This window comes from Podarcis filfolensis (genome assembly GCF_964270895.1).
Source record: "Podarcis filfolensis genome assembly, chromosome: 13".
Lineage (NCBI taxonomy): Eukaryota > Metazoa > Chordata > Lepidosauria > Squamata > Lacertidae > Podarcis > Podarcis filfolensis.
In genome coordinates, this window is record NC_139615.1 from 17,865,503 (window position 1) to 17,890,576 (window position 25,074).

Here is a 25,074-nt window from a genome sequence, read left to right on the forward strand (position 1 = left end):
TGACCCAGGCGGCCACTGGGAATGGCCTCTCCTCTAGATTTGTTTCGACTTTCCAAGGCAAGGGGGGGGGGGGTTGGCGGAAGACAAAAAACAACTGCTCCTTGCTTTTGGACCCTTCTGTGTGCAATGGAGTCAACCATTTCATAGATGGAAAAGAGGCATGTATATGTCAAGAGTACAGTATTGGCCTCAAATGCACTGTACCCTCCTCAGCCACACTCCACTACTAGCCCCATTCCCAACCAACAATTGGCTGCTGCTCCTTCCTATGCAGATGTCCTGTTTGTTAGGAACCACCCTCAACTGAGTTTCTCATCCGAACAGAGCGCCCCATGCAAGATCACTTGTTGCAGGTATTATCAGGTATTTTCGAGATGCACCCCCGACACCAGAAGGGCTACAATATTTTATCCACAAATATTTTTTATTGTGTAATGTTACAGTTAAGGCAGGCTTGATTCCCCACCGGCATGTGCCGAGGGGGGGCACCTCACAGCTTAATCTTCTTCCTCATCATCACCGCCTCCAGCACCACCCTGGCCCTTCTTGGCATTCTTCCTCTTGACGCGACCTGGGCGGCCACCACCATATGGTGAGCGGAGGGAGAAGTCAATATGCTTTTGGGAGTCCAGGCGGACGATGAAGGAAGGGATGTTCACTACTTGCTTCCTTACACTGAAGAGGGAGAAAGGAAGCAGTTACAGACGTTCCAGCTAAACCCGGCAGCATTCTTCTTAAGAACGGTTTTTCACAGAACTAGAGAGCTAAAGTGATTGACGGAAGAGAGCCAAGTGAGGAATCAAGTGATCACCCCCCAATTCCAGCACTCAGGGAGTTTAAAATTTAAAAGCTCAGCGTTTGGGAACATGGACATTAACATCCTGCTCCTATTATCAAAGCCAGGGTTAACTTCAGCCCCTTACTTAACACTGCAATGAATTCCTAAACATGATACTCAGAACTAAGTCCCACCATTCAATAGGCTTTTCTTACACATGAATAAGTGTTGAACAATACAACTCAAAGCAACTATGCCCTCACAACTTCTTACTCGCAAAACTGGTCACAGAACAAAAGTTCAGAACCAACCAACAACAGGAAATGCTTGGGAGAAACTGACTCAAGTTTGACATTTACTGCTGTTGCCCTCAGTATACAATGGCGAGATGAATGCCTGGTTATACTGAAAACTGGGTGTAACAGCAGACAATTCACTAACAAGAGGGATAACACCAACACTTTGTGCCAAGAAGGAGCAGAGTTGCTAGTTGTTACCTCTACTGCCCACACGCCAAGACCTTCGCAAGGTGTACGGCTGAGCCGCAGTGAACCTTGCCGAAATTGTTGGTGCTTTTGGCATACAGCCTCATTAGGCAGACTGCAGGGCTTTTAGGTTATCCAGGGTTCCAGTCCAGGGGAGGGATTGGTGGGGTAAAAAGACACACGGCTGGGACATGTCCACACATCTCCCTGCACAGGCCACACATAAGAGACATCAGATGCATTACTTCAGAGGTAGACCCTGTCTTTACAACCCACAGCAACTCAGTCATTACTTTTGGCTTTGTTCTGCTTAAGTGAAATGCCATTTCTAAACATACTCCAAGGCAACCTACCGGATGTGTCTTTGACGGATGAGCACCCGGGCATGGTGGATGGACTTGGCCAAGCCCAGCTTGAAGACCTGGGTTTGGAGACGCCTCTCCAGAAAATCCTCAATTTTCAGACCCAGGATGTAATCCAGCTTCATCTTGCCCTCATCCAGCACCCCAATTCTGACCAGACGGCGCAGCAGGGCATTACCTAGGGAAAGATATGGACATGTAAACAAGCTGAAGAGGCCAACACACAACTAGAGAAGTGGACACAAGATTCATGTATTTTGGTGTGTCTTATGTGGCCATGTAAAAAGCATTCTCTATGAAATGCTAATGACGGGTGGGGGAGAGAAGAGGAAGAAATGGCACCAAGTTGACGCCAGCATTTGAAACTCCCTTTGTTCTAGGCGCATTTTGTGACAGGGAATTTCATTAGTGTGAGCAGTTTCTGAGCTCTGGGTGCAGTATTGCGCCTAAGATTTCATATTAAAATTGCCACTGCTAGAAGGAAAGGAGGACCCTTTTCTGCCTCCCCACTTTCAGCCATTCTGAAGACTGGAGAAGGGACCCTCATAAGATTACAGGGGTGGGCAGGGGAAGTATGGATTTGTTTTTTGCAGTCTTCAGATAAGGACCAGACCATGTGAAAACTGAATTTAAGATTTTACCTGCAGTTCATTCATTTTCAGCTTTGTATTCTTATGAAAAGTGAACCTAGAAACTGTTGCAGCACCCATAACCTAGGTTTAAGGTGCCATTTAGCTCCTAGCTTTCATATCTCAGTTTCTAACACAGGTTGACACGTTTAGTTACATACTACTAAGCAGCACTATAGTATATTACATTGACCTTGAAATCACAGTTTAAATCCCAACTCAGCCACAAATGGTGGGCAGTCTTTGAGAGTCACTCTCAGCCTTAGTCTCTAATCTGAAATATGGGACTGATTTAAAAGATTCTCAAGACAATATATAAATATAATTACAGCAGGAAAAAAAGAACAATTCAACATAGGTAACTGATATTAATCCAATAGATATGGTCTATTCACTTAAATCTAACACAAGAAATAAGCACATCTGAAAGGCATTAAATACACACACACACAGAGAGAGAGAGAGACCGACCTGTATCATAAAGTAGTATTTACAATAATATCTATATATAATACATTGAAATCTAAAACCAGATACCATCAACTAACCATTATGGAAAGATGTAAACATTACAACTGTCCATAACAGTAAGTTGATAATCTCTGGTTTTAAATTTAATAGGACCAGATCCAAGAAACTGGTAGGATTCATAAAGGAAGTGAACTCACATCCCAGATCCCTTAATCTGCTGGCAACTGTTAAAGGGATCCGCAACAGCAAAAGAACCATTAAAGATGCCGAAGACTGACATGTCCAGCCCTAACATACCCTCAAAGAGACGCCTCTGATCCTTCTCATCCAGGGTGAGCAGCTCTCGGGCAGCTTTGCGGATCTTGGCCAAGGTGAACTTCACCCGCCACACTTCACGCTTGTTACGCAGCCCATATTCACCTAGGAGGGGGATATAAAAGTTCAAATGTAACATGCACCTGCCTTTGGAGCGTAACTGTTTGTTTGAACAACTCTTTTTTTCATCCAGGATAAACTAACCAATCAGCTTCAGTTCCTGGTCAAGCCGGGACTTCTCAAAGGGCCGCCTTGGGGTGACATATGTCTTCCGACATACCCAGCTCCTGGCAACTGGCATGTTGGCCTAAAGGGAGTCCAGTCCTGCGGAGAAAAAAGTTGAGATCTACAGAAGTGGCAGGCAGATGAAACAAGTGAAGCAAATGAAGTTTTCATATATTTCACAGCTACTTCTCTGTATAATTTATTATTACAGTCTCTCATTTCATTTATACATTCATCCAAACCTATGACGTAGGCTAGGCCGGCCAGGAATTTCAAGTCTAATGCAAGCCTTTCCTACTTGTAAGGTCAATACTACCCAATGAACTACACCACCCAAACTGAGTGCAGGGTAAATTCAATACAAGTTTTGTTTTTTGGAATCTAGACTGACCCTTAACTGACACTACTGGACACCAGAGGGTCACAATTGTTCTTTGTAAATTTGTGTTGAAGCCCTTAAGGTGATATAAATCATGGAAGTTTACCCATTTGAAAGGGGAGAATAGTTTGTTGAAGCAATATGCCACTTTGGACCACTTGCTATATCCAAAAGAAAGCAGCTACTTGCAGCCAGTCAGCATTAAACACTGCACTAAATTTCAGTGCAGATACTGAATTACAGCAAGCAACTAAAGTACACTTTTTACAATAAACCAGCAAGGCCCTTTGGCCCCTTTTAAAGTCCTGTCCTCCACAAACTAAGCTAAGCAAGACCTGTAATATATGTGGCACAATTTACTGCTACTTCAGTATTTTAATATGGTCAATATTTTGATATGGATATAATTTGAGCAGGAAAAAAAGAGTGTGATTCCATGTAACAATGGTTAAGCCCAAACGCTCCCAACTGAGCAGGGAGGTATGAGAATTTGTGAAATGCTCAAAGATGTTATGGACCATCAGCAAAATAATCTCAAAGAAAGGCACATTCCCTACTCCTCATATCAAGGATGATTTTGCATAAGCAACATTCACCCGTCCAGCCTCTGGGAAGGAAACATTTAACACTGAATCAACTCACACTGACCAAAGTTTTGAAAACGATTCCACCAAAATTATAGAAAAAAGGGAGCACCTATAAATAGCTGCTATTTTTTCAGCAACACGTGGGATGACACCAAGTCACAGAACTGCAGAGTTGGAAGGGACCAAGAGGATCATCTAGTAGGAATCTTTCTGGCCAACGTGACACTTGTAAAATTCACAAGACAGGGAAGGCTAATTCCCCTTTAAAAAATAATTCAAATCACGTGAGACCGGCGGTTCGAGGGAGCGTGTTTAATCCCCACCATCCACGAATCCCCTGAATAGGCCGAGCAGCACCGCGGAAGCAACCACGCGACACGTGTGATCTGCGCACGCGGGGCTGCCCTAGTTCTAGAACCCGCACATGCGCATTGAGCGAGTGAGGCGGGGGCCGCGCGAATAAAGGCTCCAACTCCCCGATTTAAAGTGGATTCGCAACCGCTAAGGCACTTCTAGTAGCTGGTTGCCGAGAACAATTTATTTGGAGTCACTTAAAACGTCCTTCTCGGCCACCGGGGCGCTTCTTATTCCCCGACACCGCGCCTCGGGTCGCCGTGAAACAAAACCTCCGCTTACCTTCCGACGCGCTTGACGGCCACTACTAAAAGGAAGGGAGCGGCCTACGAAGGTTGCTTATATATGTCGTGCGGTGCTCCGCCTACCGTCTCCGCTAGCCAATAGCAAGGCGACGTCTTTCCTGCCTAACCTATTGGCGGAGGGCTGCTTCGCGGCGCGATAACCAATTAGCGCTTGCTCCAAGGATGATAGAGAAGACGTAGAGTGGTCGAGGGGAGGGTAGCACGTTGCATTAACGGTCCAGGAGTCGGACGCGTCTGTGTGCCGAGTGGAGCCGCCATTGCTTTGTGGGGGTTGGAGCCCTAACAGAGCTATTCATTGGGGCCGGGGAGTTTCTCCCTCGTTGTCCGCGCCATCCCTGCCTGCGGTTTGAAGTTGGCTGAAGCGAATAAACAGGCGTCCCTGCTGCTTTCTGAAACCGACTGTCTCAACGGTTCCTTATAACGCCTCCCCCCCCCCCGTGCCCTGAACCATAGAGATGCCAAAGAACCCACAATGCGTTTCCGCTCCCTTTTCGTTATAGAGATACACAAAAAAAGTAGAGTCGAACATGCCTTCGCCGCTGTTTCTCACTTCCGGTCTTTAGACCTGGCGTTCTACTCTGTTTCTATCAAAAGAAACGCGTGGCCAGTGACGGCTTTTTCTGGTTGTGTGCATGTGTAGTATAGGATGCGTGTCAGCTCTTAGTATTTTCTGTCTCCATGCTCTCACCCAGTAGTACACTATGGCCATTCAGTACCTTATGAGAGGCAGAGGGGGAAAGATGGTGCTTTAGTCACAGCCGCTCTGGCTATTGGGTGATGGCAAGGAGCGTGTGTGCAGCAAAAAGTGGCTAATTGATTTAGTAAATAATAAGGGGCGGGGCGGGGGGACATGGGCAGAGAAAGTGTCGGGAGCTCAGGCAGCTTCAGACATTTCTTTTTTTATAGAAAAAAAACAATATTATACATCAGTTTACATAAACTTAAACTACGGTATATTATACATACAATACATATATTACCTACATACTCAGACATTTCTTTTTCCCGATTTGATGGGGGCAGAGATGGCATGCACTGCAGAGACCTGTGTGTGTGTGTGTGTGTGTGTGTGTGTGTGGAGTGGCCCATCTCTCTTTGCCCACCCAGGTACTCTGCAGAACCTGGCCAGGCCTGGTGAAGCAAGCAGAAAACTGCTTGGACCCATGCTTTCTTAGGCATGGGACAAGCGGAAGTGTGGAAGAGCCCTAAATGTCTTTGCGAAAAACTATTCCAGAGGGTCACTCCGCTGGGAAGTGGTTTGACCATAACTAGGTGATAATTCCTTTTTTTTAAATAATATATTTATTAAAGTTTAGGAATTTATATAAAACAGAATAAACAGAACAATAAAAACAAAAACAATAACAATGCATACAATCCAAATAAGAAAAAACACACATACAAAACAGGTATAGCTTCCTTCCCTTATATTCATAAAACTTACTTTCCCGACCTCCTCATACCTCCCCTTTCTGTATTCCATTCTCTAATTAAGTCAATTCAGCAAATCCTTTCCGCAATTTCTATGTACTTTTTAACCTTTCTTTTCTTAATCACATAATCATTACAGCTTTTAACTCCTTAATTTCTAAATCAACATCGTTCAACTAGGTGATAATTCCAACCCCCACTAACATCCCGACCATCCTCCCCTAACCCTGAGACAAATACGAAATCCAGGGTGTGCCTTCGCTTCTGCATTAGAACAGTGACAAGCTGAGACAGCCCCATGGTTGTCATGAAAGCCATGAAGTTCAGTGCTGGGTCTTGGCATGGATGTTGAAGACCTTCAGGAACAAGGCCTTAGGGTTTTTCAGCACCACGCCCAAGACAAGCTCAGGCAGCAGAGCTGTTGGGCAGCAGGGTGCATGGTATACCAGTAGGAGGCCCCTGTATGTCTTCTAGCCTTATGCCAAATGCAGGCTCTCATCGCCTGACCAAGGATAGAGGGGTTTCCTGGCTGGTCAAATGGTACTTGTGTGAACTATTTATTTTATTTACATCCCACACCTTCCTCCCATGGTGGCAGCTCCCCAACAACAACCCTGTAGTCTGTCTTGAAGCTGCACACTCACCCAGGTCTCAGTAATACGTGCCGGCACAACTTCCTTATCCATGATTTAATAGTAGATGGGGGAGATTTCATTTTAATGTGAACTGACCTGGTATTCACCAACAGCACCACCAGGCTAGAGGGCACAGTGGTTAGTCCACCAAGTGCCTGTGGCATGGGGAGGGAGTTTGAAAATCGGATCAGCAGTAGCTATCTTGGACCTCACCTCTCCACCATTAATTTAAAATACTTTATATTACAAAAATTACCGTATATATGGCTTGATTGTAGTAAAAACCCTTAAGCGATTTACAACAAATATGAAAATTATCAATAAAAACAATTAAAACCTTATACAAATAATTAAAATTACAATAAAAGAAATTAAAATACATCAACGTCTAAGTGTCTGGCTCTGCTTGCCTATATTTATTTTCCTGTATTCTAATGTCCTTCAGTATTGCTGCTTCTGACAGTGGCAAACAGTAAAACGAACATGTTAGCAAGAAAATAATAAAGCATGTCATGAAGATAATAATATATATATAAAGCAAGGCAGCAAAAAATATAAATCCTAAAAATGCCATTGCAACTTTAAACGGCCTCGGAAAATGAAGCAGTTTTCATCTAGCATAAGAGAGATCTAACTTTTCTAGATAGCTTGGGCACTGTACTTGTAGCATTGCTAACTTTGGAAGTAGACTACTGCAATGAGTTTTGTTTGGGGCTTCCCTTGTGTTTCCCAGCAACTTGTGCAGAATGCAACGGCCTGGCTCCTGATAAGGGTTTCATATCAACAGCACAGAACCCCTCTCCTTAAGGATGTTTAGTGGCTGCCTATATACTACTGGGGCCAAATTAAAAGTCTTACTGCTAGCTAGTTTATAAAGCCCTGAACAGTTTGCTTGAGGGACCGCCTGTCTTCATATCTAACTGTCCAGGTTTTATGTTTGGCAGGAAAGGCAGTCTCTGCAAGACAGAGGGCATTTTGTGTGAATGCACCTAGGTAGTGGAACTCCTTCCATCTGTAGTTTTCTGCTTACACAGGGGCCTTATCTGTGCAACCCATCAGTTATTGTATATCATTGTCCAGCTCAGCTGCTTGCTAAGAATTATGCTATGTGTTATGTTCAGCACCTGGGCACTCTGTTTACTATGTGGTATCTAAGCTGGTCAATCCTTCCCACTCACTTCAAGCCTCTTGGTTTGGAAAAAAAAAGAGATATGGTAAAGTTAAAAATAGAATTTCCCGAATGGTTGGGGGCAAGTACTCTTTGGTGAGAGAGCCCCAGGAGAGATTTTAAATCACAAAACAAGCAGCAAAGTAAAGCGTGGAAATATAGACTGACTTTTAAAATACCCCAAGTTGCTTCTAAAGTTCCCCACTTCCCTTAGCTTGGAGTGAGGCCACCAGTTTGGTAAGCTAGAAATGGTTTACTTACAAACTCTTCATAGGTCAGATTCATGTGCTTTTCCATGCAGCAGCAAGAAAATACAGGCAGTACAGTACAACATAGATTCCAAAATGGCAAGTGTTTCTAAATTATTTTTATAGAAACATAAAGATGGCTTTCTTAAGCCACATGGCTTGCAGCAACCAGCTTCGACCTCCTTACTGGTAGGGTTCACATGGTACAATTGAGAAAACAAAGAGTTTGATAACCCTTCCTCCCAAGGTGAGGTGGAGTGATCCAGCTAAGCCTGGCAGAACAGCTTACTCTATGGTCTTAACCTCTTCATACATTAATCAGAGTTAAGCATCTTGGTTATATGAGGCTGGATATCCCGCAAGGCTCTGGTTTCAAGCTGTGGTCTCCTCTCAAATCCATTTCTGTCTTGGGCTAGAATCAGTTTTGAAGAGAGTTGAAAATGATCTTCCTTGTATGTGATATTTACACTGAAATTAAGATTTCTAATTGAACAAATGGGAGCTTGCATTTCAAGGCAAAGAACAGATGCACCCCCACCCCCCGCAGCCGCCACCTGCCACGCCTCTGATTTACTTTCTTTAATGCCTGAAATTGCTAATTGTATGAATGATGGCGTGTCTTCCTTGGCCCTGAACGACACTGAGAATGCTTGTACATAACTATTTCCACATTAACGAATGCAAATACAGCAGAACATATGGAACTCAGGAAGCATGAGACATAAGGCACTAATCACTTCATATTATTTTTTCTTTAAATGAATGATTAGGAATGCTTCACTAAGTATCAGACCTGGACAAATATATCTCAGGGATAGACACATTTGGATGCCTCTAAGAGGTAAATACAGTCAAAGAACAATATGGAGCAAGAACCACACATTGGATGACTAGGATTTTAACTTGTTCAATGTAAAGTTTCTTTCTTTCTTTCTTTCTTTCTTTCTTTCTTTCTTTCTTTCTTTCTTTCTTTCTTCAGTGGGTGGCTGAATTTGCCCAGACAATGAGTTTCTTTCCCCTTTCTCCTGCACTGTTGTGTTCTGGGATGTAGAAAATTGCTCTTGGCTCAGGGAGCCTGAAGGCTTGTAAATCACCCCCCTTTCATTAGACACTTTCATTTGGTAAGCAATAAAGTGCTGAGGAACAGAAAATGCTAGATAAATGAAGCTGCTAATTTACTGGGTGTCTTTTAAAGCAGAGGGGAAAACAATAAAGTTAGGTTTGTGTAAGCATTTGTTTGTGGCTCAGCCTCCTGTCCTGCTTCTATCCTTAAAGCTCCGCTTTCGCTCTCTCCCTCCCTCCCTCCCTCCCTCCAAATGATCCTCTCAGAAGACATGGCTCCAGGCATCTATTTGCCTTCAAGACAAAAGTATCCAGGATCCCTAACATCTTGTCCATTTCTCTCATGTAACTTCATGGCTGAGTGGCGATTTGAACGCAGGCCTCTCTGGTCCAAGCCCTAAGAACATTCAGCATATTACAGGACAACAAACCCGGGTTTACCACTAGGGGCTTAACTTTACATTATATGCAAATGTGCACAAGAGCTTAAATTCCCTTTTGTTAAAAGAAGAAAAACGGTTTGAGGAGGGTGTAACTGAGAGTCAAGAAGTGGTATCGCGGGATGCAGGTGGCGCTGTGGGGGACGCGGGTGGCGCTTGTGGGTTAAACCACAGATCAGAAGGTCGGTGGTTCGAATCCCCGCGACAGGGTGAGCTCCCGTTGCTCGGTCCCTGCTCCTGCCAACCTAGCAGTTTGAAAGCAGATCAAAGTGCAAGTAGATAAATAGATACCGCTCTGGCGGGAAGGTAAACGGCGTTTCCGTGCACTGCTCTGGTTCACCAGAAGCGGCTTAGTCATGCTGGCCACATGACCCGGAAGCTGTAGTCCGGCTCCCTCGGCCAATAAAGCGAGATGAGCACCGCAACCCCAGAGTCGGCCACGACTGGACCTAATGGTCAGGGGTCCCTTTACCCTTCACCTTTAAGTGGTATCTAGGGAGAGGGGAGGGGAACATTCCCTTTTCCCCACTCCAGATCTCCTCTCATGCAGCTCTCTCTCTCTCTACCCTCCTTCCTGGATTTCAAGGGCGTGTTTGCCTAATAGTAAAACAAAGGCAAAACATAAGTGAGAACTGTACCTTTTAAACTGGCTTAACTGTCCTGATTTCCTCCCAGGAACTCTAGGTACTATAGTTCCATGAAGTGGTTTAGGGATTCCAAAGAGCAATTTCCCATCATGGTCCCAAAAGTACAACCCTCAAGTTCATGGACAGTAGCCAAGGCAGTTAAACACATCTCATACCAGTTCAAGTATGACATGTAGTCATGGTCTTAGTGAATTTTCATGTGATTTTCATGTGGGTTTCTGTGCAGCGCTGTGACAGTAACATGTGCTGACAAATTATGAAAGTTTTCCCATTGGAAAGTTTGAGAAGGCCGTGATGGCATACACACCATACATTTAAAGCACCCCTAAAAAGTGGAAAACTCAAGAATTACCAACAATAGAAGAATGGCAGATGAAGATGATGGATTTTTCGAAGCTAGCCGACCTAACCGGAAGAGTCCGCGACCAGAAGGAGGAGTAGTATCAGGAAGAGTGGAATAAATTTAATGATTATTTAGTTAAATTTGTTAAGTTAAACTAACTGAAATCAGCTTGCAGATACTTAATGGGCTAAGGATTTTATTTATGTTAAGTGATGAATTAATATGTTTAATTCCATAAGGTGAAGATCTAAGGATGCTAGTGTTTAAGTTAAATTTCATAAAAATTGGGATTTGGAAAACCGTTAAAAGGACATGCAATGAAATTCAACCAAGGGGAAGCGAGGAAGTCACTTAACAAATTTAATAACTGTAATTTTCAATAAGGCTATGATTTATGTTTGTATGTTTTGTGTGTTTGTTTGTTTGTTTATAATATTGTGAAAACTAATAATTTTTTTTGGAAAATAGTAATAATAAAGCACCCCTGAAAGAATCCTGGGAGCTGTAGCTTGTTAAGGGTGCAAGGAATTATAGCCTCTGTGAGGGGTAAACTAGAGTTCCCAGGATTCTTTTGCAGGGCGGAGGTGCTCTTAAATGTGCTTTAAATATATGGTTTGCATGCAGCACATATTTTAAAGGCCCCATCTGCACTATACCTTTAAAGTGGTTTTCTACTACTACTTTAAATGGTCATAGCTCTTCCCAAAGAACTCTGGGAACCCTAGTTGCCCACCACAGAGCTATAATTCCCAGCACCTTTAACAAACTACAGTTCCTAAGATTATTTGGGGAGGTATGCTTTAAATTTATAGTGTGCATGGAGCTAGCTGCACCTCCAAAAATCCTGTTTTGAGTAGCCAACCAGTTATTGCTGGAAAGCCCACAAACCAGTCGCATGATGGCACGGGTCCCTCTCTCACTGTATATTTCAGTACCTGGTAGTCAGAAGGCACAAATTGTGTGTCTTCTTACTCCATGGTGCATGAGGAATAGCACCAGGTATCTGTGCGCCACCATTTTGTGTGAGTGAAACACGGTGGCAACTGGGGTCTGCATGCATGCGATTATTTGTTTATTTACTTATAAAATTTATACACCGCTTGGCTGTAATAAAAAAAAAACCACTCAAAGCTGTTTACGACAAAGTAAAACAATAAAACCGATAATAATTCACAGCCAACATACAAAAGTTGAAAATGCTAAAACAGATTAAAATTACCTCAACTTTCTAAGCATCTGAGCAGACTTGTCTGAACAAGGATCTTTTTAGCAGGTGCCGAAAAGAGTATAGCAAAGCCACGTGCTTGATCTCAATAGGCAGGGAATTCCAAAGTTCTGCCACACTAAAAAATCAAATTATCACTGTAAGCCCACAACTCACACAGGGGTTACATTCTCGGGATGGCAACTAAAGGCAAAATCACATCTAGTCAAAACCCACTGGGTTCAATGGTAGGCAGGATTGCCAAAGTCGTTTCCCCCAGAACCCCAGAACCCCTTTTAGGTTTTTTAAAATTATATTTGCCACATACGTAAAGCTAAATGTGCACAAGTTAAATGTGTGTAAGTTGCAGGCTTACTGTATTATTTTTTAATTGACCACACTGCGTATGATTCCAAGACCGTTTCAGCATGTGTGGAAACTGCTGCCATTTTGCACTGGATTATTTATTCATCCTGTTTGCATTCTACCTCCAACAAACTAAGGGCAGAGTATTTTTCAGCATCCCATATTTTTCCTTTACAAAATCCTAGGAGGGGGCTTAGGCTGGAAGGTAGTAACTGGATCAAAACCATCCAATATGATTATCAGAGTTGAGGAAGGCTTTGAACCCATGTTGAAGAGTGCCTGGCGTGCTCTGGTCCATGGGGTCACTAAGAGTCAGACACGACTAAACAACAACAACAATGAACCCATGTTTAAGGCTGTTCACCTTGTGGTTAGTGCACCCACTAACTCCTCCTTCTGACACCAATTGGCCACACCCCTCATTGGTCAGAATTGTGGAGGCCTGTCTGTACACAGGCCTCTTTTCAGACCAAAGCTGAATGAGTGGCTGTCAGGCAGATGTGGCCTCAGTGTCATCCAGTGCTGTGATTGTGGCTTGCAGCAGGTCCAATCCCCTGCCCCATATGTTTGTTGAAGGTGGGTCATTTGAAGATTTCTTCTCTCTGATCCGAATGGGAATCTTTCTCTGGGATGCATGAGGCAACGTGTATGGATGATCTTGAGAAAATGGTTCTGTGTGACATAAAATACAGTTCATGACACCATGGGAATGGAGTCTAGTCTGCCGTTGAGATGGAGCAGGGACTTTTCAGTGGCGGCCTCTAAGCTCTGGGATTCCCTCCTACCCATTCTGCGGTCCTTGTTCTCACATTCTGCCACCTCTTCCTTCCAGAGGACAGGGAAAAAATATATTTCATTCTGCCTTTCCTGTTTGGTTGTTTATTTGATAATTATGGGATTCTGGCACCACTGTTTCAGCAGCTGTTTCCCTTTATTCAGTGTTTTAATTTTATTGTTGTTTACGTAACAATTAATTGTTTTCACAGTAATATCGTTTTAAATCTTTAAATCTTGGACACTGCTTGGTGGTCGAAAAGCAGCATGCAGCTACTGTAAATAAATACAGCAACACTTCCTATCTACGTGTAAGACATTTTCTGCAAGCATGAAATATTGTGCATGATCTGTTATGTTTGTGTGTGTATGTTTGTGTGTGAGAGACTCTGTTTATGCCTGTGTGTGTGAGAGAGAAGGAGATTCTCCTTATGCTTATGTGTTTGTGGAATATGACACTGAATCTGGCAGATGCTCAGCGGCGTAGCACTACTTGTGTGCAAAATATCCTCTCCCCTTTTGCAGCCCTCTCTGCCTCACTGCCCTGAACCCCTCTTTTAATCACTCCATCCTTTCACCTTCTTGCTCCTGCACTCCCTACTGCTCCTGCTGCTGCTGCTGTTGCTGCTGCTACCCAAGAGCAGGTCTCCATGGTGATAACACCCCCCCATCCATTCCTGCATCCTCCTCCCTTCAGCCTAAGTGACATGCCCATTGTCCAATCCACAACCCGGGCTGCATGGGAGGGCTTTGATCTCCATCAATTTCTCTGCTACCCGAAGAGCAAGGTTTCCGAAGGGGGGGGGGAACACCCAGCCTCCTTCCCCCCTTTTTCTCTTCCCCTCTTTTTCCCCCCTCTTTCCTTCCTTCCTCCTTCCTCCTTTCAACTGGGATTTTAGGTTTTTCTCCTTCACCTCTTCCCCACCCCCCCTCTTCCCCACACATCTGCTTCCTCCTGTTCCCTCCCCCTCCCCATGTGAGATCACCTATTGTTACAATGGCTTTCTTCGCCCCCCCTTCATCCTTGCCGCCACTTCTCTTCAGCCACCTTTGACTATCCTCTGCCCTCCCCTCCCTCTTTATTTATTCCATTTCCCATCTCCTCCCCTTCCTCGGCAACGAGAGAAGATGATGCCTGGGGATGAGATCCAGGTAGCAGCCAGCCAAGCGGTCGCAAATCCTCCGAAGGATGCAGGCGACACAACGATCTGTTGGGTACCATTGTTCTTGGCGTCTTCGGCTCTGCTCCATCCCTTCTGATGACTGATGCCCACCGTGTCTCTGCTTTTCTGTGCATTGCTGGGTGGCGAATCTCTCCCTCCCTCTCTCTCTCCCTCTCTCTCTCCCCCTCTCTCTCCACTCCCCACCCCGCACCTACGTCTTGAGACCTCTCCCCGCCTTCCTGATCCATGATCCCAGACTCCCCCTAAGATGCTAAGACAAGGCCCCTTCCTTCTCCTGGCTGCGTCCATGTCGTATTTCAACCCAGAGAAAGCTTTGGCAGTGCCTTCGGAAAACGGTGAGTCTTCTTGGCAGGTTGCGAGGGCTCCCATTCATCTGTGACAGTGGCCACCCCTCCTTGCCTTTGCCTCCCTCGCCTCCACCATCTGTGGCCACCTGTTTGTGTGATGGGTTACCTGCCCAAATGAGACAACCATCCCACTTTCATGTGTGCAAAGCTGGGCACGGCGGCAGGGCTTGCGGGATTTCTCGCTTCCCAAACAAGAGCCTGGCGGTGTTTTCTGGGTTAATAAATTCCATTCCAGAGAGAAGGCTGGGATTTCTGTACAGACCAAATTAATCATTGCTGGTTTTCCTCAGGTGCCTATGCCGGCGGTGTTCGCTGGTTGACTGGATTCCCCCCACCCCTTCTTCCTTTCCGACCCTGGCGAGGGAAATTGAGTAGACCTGGAGGGGCTGAAGGGGTGGCAAACAAGAATAGAAGTTATTTGGGGTGTGCGAGAACAAATATGTTTTTGTACATGGTGGGGCCCATGATTAGAGCACAGCAGCAAAGATCTGGGATTAGTGTGTGAAGAAAACAAGGAATGTGTGTGTGTTTGTGTGTGTGTGTGTGTGAGAGAGAGAGGTGGGGAGGGGTGGGCGTGAGGTCTGTGGCATCTTGAATATATAGCATGAAGCCACATTTGGTCTGGCAGCCATCTGGAGAGAGCGGCGTGACTCACTATGGATGTGCCCTTGGCACAAGGGTCTGGTGGTGGTAGAGTTTTGTGGGAATTGGCATGTGCTGTGGGACTGCTGAAGTGCTGGGAGAGCCGGCATGCCTGAGATAGAGAAGGTACTTGGGGCCTGAAGGGGGGTTGTGAAGATGAGCTGAAAGAGAGAGGAAGGTAGAGGTGTGTGCGTAAGGGACGAAAAGCTGAAGGGAAGGGTGGGTGGATATGTACTGATGGATCGTACAGGTAAGAGTAAGTGACAGGACCTCATCCACTGCTTACCCTTCTGTAAAATGGGAGCAATAAAGACTTTCCTCATAATGTTAGCTTGTGGGGTGTTTACAAGTGTGTGTGTGTGTGTGTGTGTGTGAGAGAGAGAGAGAGAGAGAGAGAGAGAGAGAGAGAGAAGGTGGGGTGGGGGACAGAGGTCACACCCACACCATACATTTAAAGCATATGACTCCTCACAGAGCTACAATTCCCAGCACCCTTAACAAACTACACTTCCCATGATTCCTTGGGGGAAACCATGCTCTTTAAATGTATAGCGTGGCTGCGGCCAGAGATTAGGACAAGGGAACATTGCTTGTGGTTTTACTGGAAGTCACTGCCTGGCCTGTTGCGTGAAACAGGATGTTTGCATTGGATCAACTTTTGGTCCGATCCGATAGGGTTCTTGTTTTCTGCGAGACAGAAATAATCACAAAGATTAGTTCCTCGCAGTGAATTCTGAAACACTGTTGGATCAAAAGGCCTGTCAAACAGGCCAGGAGTTTTATCTTCCTTATACCCTTAAAGGACATTCAAAACACATTCTTTTCATCAAAGAATTCTAAGCTTTGTAGTTTACCCCTCATGAGTTGCAGTTCCCAGAAATCCTTAAGAAACTACACTGCCTCAAATTCCTTGAGGGGGAGGGGAATGTGCTTTTAATGTGCTTTAAAGCTCTAGTGTGTATGCAGCTTTGGACAAATTCAATGTTATTCTTGACAAAGTAGCTAATGAGTTTTATTTCAGGATCCTGTCACCCCTACTGTTCCAACAGCTGGAAAGTTTTTTCCTGAGTTATAATCAAAGCCCTTTCTCTTGCAGTCAGTGTGTTCCCTCATGTACAACCCTTTCAATATTTCCCTCTCTTTTTCACCTCTCGTTCTATACATGCTCTGGAGGCTGGAGTGGTGGGGCTCAGGCTACCATTGGCCTACTTGCCATGATGTCACCCAGAGGGTAGGGCGTCCTGGGTTGAGACCTTGGACCTTTTTGGCCCAGATGCTTTCTTCTTCAGACAAGGGCAGATAAATCCATAGGGAAACAAATGATTGTTCTAGTAGCCCATTTAGGGACAGGCTAATCAAGGCCGTTTGGGTGATGTCAGAAGAAGCAGTTTGGTGGGAAGTCCCATGACTTCATGATGGGCTCGGGACAGAGGATGTGACATTTCTCTTTGCTTCATCAAGAAAAAGTCTATGGGCTCACCACAGACTGTTTGCCAGGCTTCTCTTAATGTAGGGATTCATATATTTTTCCTGGAAAATCCAGCTGGATTTCCATTTCCGGTATAACTTTTTCCAGGTAACCACCCCCAAGCCTTTAGAAAAGAGACACCTCCAACTAGAGGATTAAACTGGTTTAACGGTCAATTCCCATTCCTACAAAACCCTGGGAATTGTAATTATTTTGGAGGAAGGGGCTAGACACCTCAGCATCTTCACCAAACTACAGTTTCCAGAATTCTTTTTTTGGGGGGTGGGGGGAGTAATGGCAGTTAGAGAGGTATAAAACAGTTTATATAGCCATGGCAGTATATTGACTGTTTTAGTTTTTTTCAGTTTTAGATCCGAAAAATACATCTGCACAGTTTAGAGTTCTGCTTCTGAGGCACCAAATGGACAGGTGGTTGGCAGTGAATGGAAAGTGGGATGGATAAAGTAATTGACAGGGAGTTGGTAAAAAGTTTCTATTGGGGAAGACCCGGCCTCAGAACCCAGCATGTCAGGGCAAATGTCAGGACCCTCCTGGATGGGTGCCGCCATCCTTTCATATATATTTTGCCTAAGCATTTTGATAGGGGAGCAACTGCTGCCACAGCCATCTTTATCACCTAGAATGTCTCTAGGCCTCAAGTCCATGGAACCCAAAGGCATTCTGAGGGGAGGGAAAGATGGTGGCAGCTATAGCTGCTTTCCTCAGCTGCTGGTAACCTTCTGGGGTGTCCAAGTGAGGTTGTGGGGAGTGAGAACTGGTAGGGATGGGTGGTGGTGCTGAGCCCAACACGCAGCAGAGCAAGTGGCAAGGCACTGGTGTCTTCATTTGTCTGGAAAGACCCACCAGCATGGCAGTGTGGAGGACTGGAGGAAAAGCTTGCTGAGGACCCATTCACACTGGGCGCTGTAGGGCTAGATGTCAGGAGGTCTGCATGTGGGGAAAAGAGGAGACTGGAGTCACGCGGCTGGGAGGGTAAGTAGTACTGTAGTTTGTTAAGAGGATGAGGAGTGGAGGAATGTTTATGATGATGAATGGAAGGAACGGTTTCTGCCCTGGTCTAGGGAAGTGTGTAGCCAGATTTGTGGTGGAACCGGATTAAACACGAAATAACAGATGACTGGAGAATGGTGCTGTAGGTCCTGAACAGATGTGTAAGGGCTGAAACCACAGAGAATTTGTTTACATTTGGGGGGTTGAAAAACACCCCCCCCCGACATCTGTCCTCCATTCTCTCTCATCGACTGCATCTCAGTCCCAAGATGTAGAATTCTGGAAGAAAATTTGAATGCTTGTTTATTTACTCGCACTCCCGGTCCTAGCGTTAGGCAGAGTGAGGCGGCTGCCTCAGGTGGTGGATGGTGGAAGACAGGCAATGGCAGTGAGGTGTTGGATAAAGCTGTGTGTTCCCTAGGGGTTTCTCTGCACCTCCTAAGCACGTACGCTGCCCTCAGGCAAGGTGGAGGAGGCTAGCCTGTCGCCCGTCTTCAGCTCTCAGGCTGCATATGCACCATGTTTTTAAAGCACATTGAAAGTACATTGATTCCCCCAAAGAACCCTGCGAATTGTAGTTTACCCCTCACAGAACTATAGTTCCCAGCACCCTTAACATACTGCAGTGCCCAGGATTCTGCGTGGGGAAGCAAGATGCTTTCAATGTGTGATGTGTGTACAACCTAGTCTCATTTCTTCTTTACAAGTAATAGGAGGGTGCCATCTTGTATTTTGCCTCAGGCAGCGAAAAAAGTTTGGGTCAGCCCAGCTGCTTTGGCTGATTCTTATAAATGCCATATTATGGGTTGTGGACGAACATAGCTTTTGACATTTTAAAATGTGCTTTAGAGAAAGACCCTTTCCCCTTTCTTCCTCTGCCTCTTGCCTCCCCTGCAGATGGTTTGTCCCAAGGCCGGGCTCCCCTGGCCCCTCCCTATGCTGTGGTCCTGATCTCCTGCTCAGGCTTGCTGGCCTTTATCTTCCTCCTCCTCACCTGCCTGTGCTGCAAGCGGGGCGATGTGGGGTTCAAGGTGAGCCTGGTTGTGGGGATTTGAGGTGGTCATGGAATGCTTTGGGGAAGGGATGTTGTTGTTGTTATTTGCTGAAAGGCATTTGTGGCTTGTATTCTGTGAAGCTAAACAGCATCATGGATTGGAGTGTACAGTTTCCTAAGCAAAACCTATAGCCCTCCCATTAGTCCCTGAAGGTCAGGGATGATGGGAGGGACACAAGTTCCCCATCCCTCATGTTGGTGAGCAGACCTTGTACCAGTGGTTAACCACATTGGGCATTTCCTGTGGGCCCCATTACTCTAAAGTGCTCTTCACCAGCCTGATCTGCTGCCCACTAGCTCACCACTGGGTCCAGCTCCACCCCATAGTAGTTGGCTAGCAACCTCCACCTCCTTGCTTGGGCACTGAGAAAGGGGCCAAAGGGTCCTTCTTCTCAGATTCTGGCATTCTTGGTGAGATGGCTAGGCATTGCCTGCGCTAGTGCGGTTTGCCGTGATAGCTAAAAAGGGTTTTTAAAATCATTTATTTTTTGGAAAAAGTTCAATAATCATAGACTTGTACAGTTGGGTCCAAGAGGATTGTCTAGCCCAACTCTCTGCAATGCATGACTCTTTTGCCCAAAGTGGGGCTCGAACCCACAACCGTGAGATTCAGAGTCTCATGCTCTATTAACTGAGCCGCAAGAGTAGAAAGGAGCGCCAAAGGTCAGTCCTCTGTGTTTAAAAAGTCTTTCGAGCCACCATGGCAAACCACAGAAGTGACGGCAGAGGCATTCTCCAGGCCACCACATCACCAAAATGCTTGTCTCTATAAAGGATGTCTTTGGCCCTTTCTCAGAGCTCAGGTGCTGAGGGAGGTGCCAGCGAAGCTGTTATTGTAGCCGTGAAGAATGTTTTTAAACAGGATTAAGAGAGACGTCAGGGCGGAAGGGAAGAGGAGGGCGGCAGTGTTGTCCCACAAAGGGGAAGATCAGGTGCAGCAGGGGTAACTCTGGTGATGGTGGTGTTGCATTGGCCATGCCAAGGTCCCCATTAAACCTGGCACCAGCCCTGTTGGTGGGTTCTGACACTTGGGGATGGCAAGGCCATGGGGAAACACTGAGGTTGCTAATTCAGGCAACAGACTGGGAAATAATGGGGAAACCAGCAGAATATCTTATCATCCTTACACTCACCTCTGCCCACCTGGCAGGAATTTGAGAACCCTGATGGAGAAGAATATTCTGGAGAATACACACCACCTGCAGAGGAGACGTCCTCCTCTCAGTCTATCCCGGATGTCTACATTCTGCCTCTCTCAGAGGTCTCTCTCCCGTCCTCCAACCAGCAGATGCCCAAAACAGGTAGGATTCATTGGAGAGGGCATGCATGCACCTGCCTGTCTCTTTATTTGCTGATTTGCTACTGGGTTAGGTTCAAGGTACTTGTGTTTATCCACAAAGTCCTAAACAACTTGGGCTCAAAGTGCCTTGGGGACCACCTGATTCCTCATGCTCCCCCTTGATCACTGGGATCCTCTGATGGGGCCCTTCTGGTGGCTCCCCATGGCCCTAAGGATCAGTTGGCCATCTCTAGGTCCCAGGCCTTTTGTATGGCAGACCTTGCCCTGTGGAACTGCCTACAAATGGAGGCTTGGCAGGAACCGTCCCTCTCTTCCTTCAGACGTCGTTTGAAAACTTTTTCTTTTACAATATTCCCCCCTCCCCTCATAGCCAGCCAGTATTTATTGATATTTATTGATGTTATTATGGCTCTTCTGTTGATTTTACCCTTATATGTGTACTCTACCTTGTTCTATTTTTATGGAAGTGTGGATTATAAATTTGTAAAAATAAACAAATCACTGACATTTCCCACACCAGCTTGGTCCCATATAGATGGCAGAAAGGCTAGAGCAGGAATGGGGAGCTTTTGGTCCTTCAGACACTGTTGAACAACAACCTCTGGCCATTTTCTGTGTTTTCTAGGGCTGATGGGAATTGTAGTTCAGCAATATTTGGAGGGCCAAAGGTTCTCCATTCTTGCCTGGAATGATAGGTGGCCTACAAAGGGAGAAGCAGCGCTCGTTATATTTGCCGGGAAGCTGGTATCATCCTGCCCCATCAGCTGCTGCTGCTAGCTTATGTCCCAGTAGCTTGTCTATTAACTTCTGAACGTGGGGGGAAACGAAGTTGGGAGGTTCATGCTCAAGTCATCGGGTCATGACATTGACTTCTGTTACTGCCACGCTCTGTCTCTCTTTCAGATCTAGTTAAACACTTGGGACTCAGCAGACAACACCTCAGTTATTTGCAGGAGATTGGAAATGGCTGGTTTGGAAAGGTGAGCAAAAGCTTGTTGTTGGGGATGTGATTTTTGTTGTGGGACCCAAGGTTCTTTCCTGTGGGCTCCAGTTTTATTCTCAGGGAATATGAAGAGCCACTGTAAGTTTAAAAATAGCAACAATTTGAAATATTATTATGCAGCTAACAACAACAACAACAGAGTAACAGGACACTTATGTAATGCAGATGCACAAAATGAAACAACAGTAAATAAAACAACAACCATGGTTACATCCACGCCATATATTTTAAAGCACATGGCTTCCACCAAAGGATCCTGAGAAGTGTAGTTTGTTAAGGTTGCAGGGAATTGTAGCTCTGTGAGGGGTAAACGACAGTTCTGCAGATTCTTATGTCCTTTAAATGTGCGTTAAATGTTCTCTAACTGTGTAGTGTGGGTGTGACCAGTCAATTGCACAATACAGGAAAAATAAATAAATCTCAATATTGGGTGGAAAGGATAAAAGAAAACCTAGAGCCATCTTACATTTAAATAACCAGGATCGAGAAGGTCCTCTCTCTCCAGTTGCCACCTGCCTAAATTTAGATTAGAGGGACATAGAGAGAAGCCTTCAAAAATGAACAGAAGGTTCAGTGAGTCTTGTGTGGTAAAAGGCGGTATCCGGACACAAAGCTGGGTAGGGCTTTATAGGTATTTACGAATTACCTTTGAATTGTGCCCAGAAATGAACTGGCAGTCAGAGTGGCCCTGCAACAACTGGCGAGATGTGTTCTGTTTAGTTGGTTCCAGGCTGCATACATATCCCTGGCTTAAATCGCTCCCAGGTCATTCTTTTTCTGAACTCTGAAGCTAGTTTGGAAGAGAGAAAAAATGGATGTGCAATGTTTCATAAGAAAAGACAGAATAGATATGGATTGTGGCCAATGTCGTGTGGACACCGCTTCCCTAAACCAGTGGTAGGATCACACTGGATGGGAGCGTGTGTTCACAGCTCTGGTTAGTAACCGTTTCCCCTCCGTTCCACAGGTAATCCTGGGTGAAATATTCTCAGATTTCACCCCTGCGCAGGTGGTAGTGAAGGAGCTACGGGTGAGTGCTGGGCCACTGGAGCAGAGGAAATTCCTGTCAGAGGCCCAACCATATCGGTAAGAAGCAGGAGAAACTGAAGCGGGAGGAAGAAACAAGGGGCAAAATATCCCCATATAAACAGCTACCTTATTTTGAGGCGGCTGCTGCAGAGCTAAAGCTGTCCATGATTCCAGTAAGTGTTATAACTCATGCCAGTCTCCCCAGTAGCCCATCATCATGTAATAGGAAAACGCTAGGCGAGACTCCAGTAACACAATTACAGTCGTACCTTGGAAGTTGAACAGCTTAATTCCCAAACGTTTTGGCTCCCAAACGCCGCAAACCCAGAAGTGACTGTTCCGGTTTGCGAACTATTTTTGGAAGCCGAACGTCTGACGGGGCTTCCGCGGCTTCCGATTGGCTGCAGGAGCTTCCTGAGGCCAATCAGAAGCTGCACTTTGGTTTCCGAATGTTTTGGAAGTCGAACGGACTTCCGGAATGGATTCCGTTCAACTTCCAAGGTACGACGGTACTTCCTGCTCTAAATAAAAAAGCCTGGTGGAACATAAGAAAAGGGAGGAGCATAGGAAAGAAGGAATCTTTTTTAAATGGATTTATACTCAACCCAGTCGAGCTTTGTGTTAAGTTGTGGGTGAACATATCAGACGACACAGCGATTCTTCAAACAGCTCTTGTTTATTCAGAGGCCAGAACAGAACTGAACTGAAGGGTTCAGCCAGCCTGCTTATATAGAGCTCCAGTATACAACGTAACTGTAACAACTTTCTGTAACTATCCAATCACTGAACGTTACTTTCGATCCCTTATTTGCATATGTGGACCTGAACTATCTACAGTATCCCCCTGCTGGCCCAGGGTGAGAACTTCAGTACATAACACTTTGCTTACTTTGGAATGTAGTGTCAGCTCTTTTTAATTTTATTTGCTAAAATGCAGTTGGGGTACACTTTCAGCCCTCGAAAACTGAGCAGAAACAGGTGCCGCCTCTTTGTGATGAATGGAGCAAAACCTTCTTTTCCCCTCCTCTTTCTGCCCTTCTCTCCATCCACCCACTTCCCTCAAGAAGCCTCCAGCATCCAAACATATTGCAATGCCTCGGTCTGTGCACAGAGACCATTCCTTTCCTTCTCATCATGGAATTCTGCCAGCTGGTAAGTGTACTTAAGCCGAGAGATGAAGTTGGGTGGGAAAACACAAAAGGGATAGATTGCTCTTGCCAGGGGTCCAAACAGATCGCTGTGGGGACTGGTGGGGAAGGTTCTCCTAACATCACTCCATCTGTTTGGCCATAGCTGCCAAGTGTCCCGGGAAAAAAAGGGACATTCTGTTTTTTCACGTGAGGTTGGGGAAATTGCTTGGATCTGTAGGAAACTTTGTGCTAGCTTCGCTGACTTCACTTGCCAAACCTTTTCTCGCCCTGTGTTCCTCCAGGGAGATCTGAAACGTTACCTTCGAGCTCAGCGCAAAGCAGACGGGATGACCCCTGACCTGCTGACCCGTGACCTCAGCACACTACAGCGCATGGCTTACGAGATCACTCTGGGAGTGCTACATTTGCATAAAAACAACTACATCCACAGGTAGACCAGAGACCACGATCCTTGGGTTTTTCAGGAAATGTTGAGCTGTACGGAGCTGTGTATGGTTTAAGCTCTGGAACTCAAAAGGGTTTTGCTGATGAATGTGAATTTTAATGATTTGAAATGTAGTGGGCTGTACTCCAGACGCAGGTGGCGCTGTGGTCTAAACCACTGAGCCTCTTCGGCTTGCTAATCAGAAGGTTGGTAGTTCGAATCCCTGTGATGGGGTGAGCTCCTGTTGCTCCATCCCAGCTCCTGCCAACCTAGCAGTTCGAAAGCACACCAGTAAATAGGTACCGCTGTGGCAGGAAGGTAAATGACATTTCCGTGCACTCTGCCCTCCATCAAGGTGTGAGGTTGCACCAGAAGCGTCATGCTGGCCACATGGCCTGGAAAGCTGTCTGTGGACAAACATCAGCTCCCTCGGCCTGAAAGTGAGATGTGCGCCGCAGCCCCATAGTCGCCTTTGACTGGACTTAACCATCCAGGGGTCCTTTACTTTTACTTTACTTTACCTCTGAGAGGCAAATTCAGTCTCACTGAGTATAGCTTGAGCAGGTCAGGGGCAGAACAGATGTGTGAACCTGCCTGTCTGCTGAGATCTTCTGCTGAGGCCTCACTCGGAGTGTCTCACATTTGAAGATGAGGGGGGCATCTAAAACAGAACTTTTTCTCTGGTGCCACCCAAAGTTTGGACTGCTTTGTTGTCATTCAGCAGAGCAGTTGTAACTGGGGTGGGGAGTGACGGGTAAGGGCAAGTTTTGTCTATATTCATCTCAGCATATCTTGTTTTTCGTTTGTTTTTAAACCCCTCCATAGGCTTCAGGGGTGGTAGATTAACTATGCCAGCTCCAGGCTGGTATAGCTGATTAGCTTCATTCTGGGATTTTTGGGGGGGATGGAGAGGCTTTGTATCCAGGGCCATTCCTGCTCTGCCCACCTCTGGCAAGAATGCATCATTTTACCAATGGAATTAGTGCTTTACACCATGGGATTTCCCATGGCATACAGGGGGGACACTGGGTTTGGCTCCCTGCAACAGAAAAACTCCTATCTGCCCCCCTCCCTAGCCCCTTCCAACCAGTGGACCTGGTCTTGTGATGGTGTCCATTACAATTTTTTTCTACTGATTCCCCCCCGCCCTATTTATCCAAGCTCTTGGTGGCACCTGATTAGTTAGTGCTGTTCTGTTTATTTTGGGCCAATTGGCTGCAGTAAATTAAATAAATAGAAAGGGAAAGCTGGTG

General features: G+C 45.7%; 2 protein-coding genes across 8 annotated transcripts in view; one reads left to right on the forward strand and one right to left on the reverse strand.

The window, feature by feature from the left end:
• Nucleotides 1-405: 405 nt before the first annotated feature.
• Nucleotides 406-5,006, reverse strand: RPS9 (ribosomal protein S9). Of its 3 annotated transcripts, XR_014540963.1 has the most exons (7): nt 4,868-5,006; nt 3,245-3,364; nt 3,023-3,145; nt 1,617-1,803; nt 1,446-1,470; nt 1,276-1,401; nt 502-675 (listed from the first exon to the last, which is right to left on the reverse strand). XR_014540963.1 is itself a non-coding variant. In XM_083582179.1 (5 exons), exons 2-5 carry the CDS (start codon nt 3,339-3,341, stop codon nt 498-500), a joined length of 585 nt encoding a protein of 194 aa, XP_083438305.1. In that variant the 5' UTR covers nt 3,342-3,364; nt 4,868-5,006; the 3' UTR covers nt 406-497. The 3 variants fall into 3 exon arrangements, 1 of the variants encoding a protein (XP_083438305.1); XR_014540962.1 differs by having other exon boundaries at nt 406-675; nt 1,276-1,470; XM_083582179.1 differs by lacking the exons at nt 1,276-1,401; nt 1,446-1,470 and having other exon boundaries at nt 406-675.
• Nucleotides 5,007-13,663: 8,657 nt separating this feature from the next.
• LMTK3 (lemur tyrosine kinase 3) overlaps nt 13,664-25,074 on the forward strand; it is a 29,790-nt gene continuing 18,379 nt past the window's right edge. The window contains exons 1-7 of one of the 5 annotated variants that reach the window (XR_014541299.1): nt 13,664-14,727; nt 18,758-18,891; nt 20,065-20,215; nt 21,118-21,194; nt 22,185-22,303; nt 23,311-23,398; nt 23,679-23,827. Coding sequence is in view for 4 of the 5 variants with exons in the window: in XM_083584028.1 (XP_083440154.1) it covers nt 14,640-14,727; nt 18,758-18,891; nt 20,065-20,215; nt 21,118-21,194; nt 22,185-22,303; nt 23,311-23,398; nt 23,679-23,827 (806 nt within the window). In the remaining variant the exon portion in view is untranslated. Of the gene's footprint in view, nt 14,728-17,747; nt 18,402-18,757; nt 18,892-20,064; nt 20,216-21,117; nt 21,195-22,184; nt 22,304-23,310; nt 23,399-23,678; nt 23,828-25,074 lie in introns of those variants that run through there. The other 4 variants (XM_083584028.1, XM_083584029.1, XM_083584030.1 and 1 more) reach the window with 4 other exon arrangements.

Coding starts and splice junctions, on each gene's coding strand:
- RPS9 (XM_083582179.1), bottom strand. CDS start 3,341: ATGCCAGTTGCCAGGAGCTGGGTATGTCGGAAGACATATGTCACCCCA. Junction 3,146..3,244: donor CCAGGAACTGAAGCTGATTG/GTTAGTTTATCC, acceptor TCCCCCTCCTAG/GTGAATATGGGCTGCGTAAC. Junction 676..1,616: donor ATCCGTCAAAGACACATCCG/GTAGGTTGCCTT, acceptor CTCCCTCTTCAG/TGTAAGGAAGCAAGTAGTGA.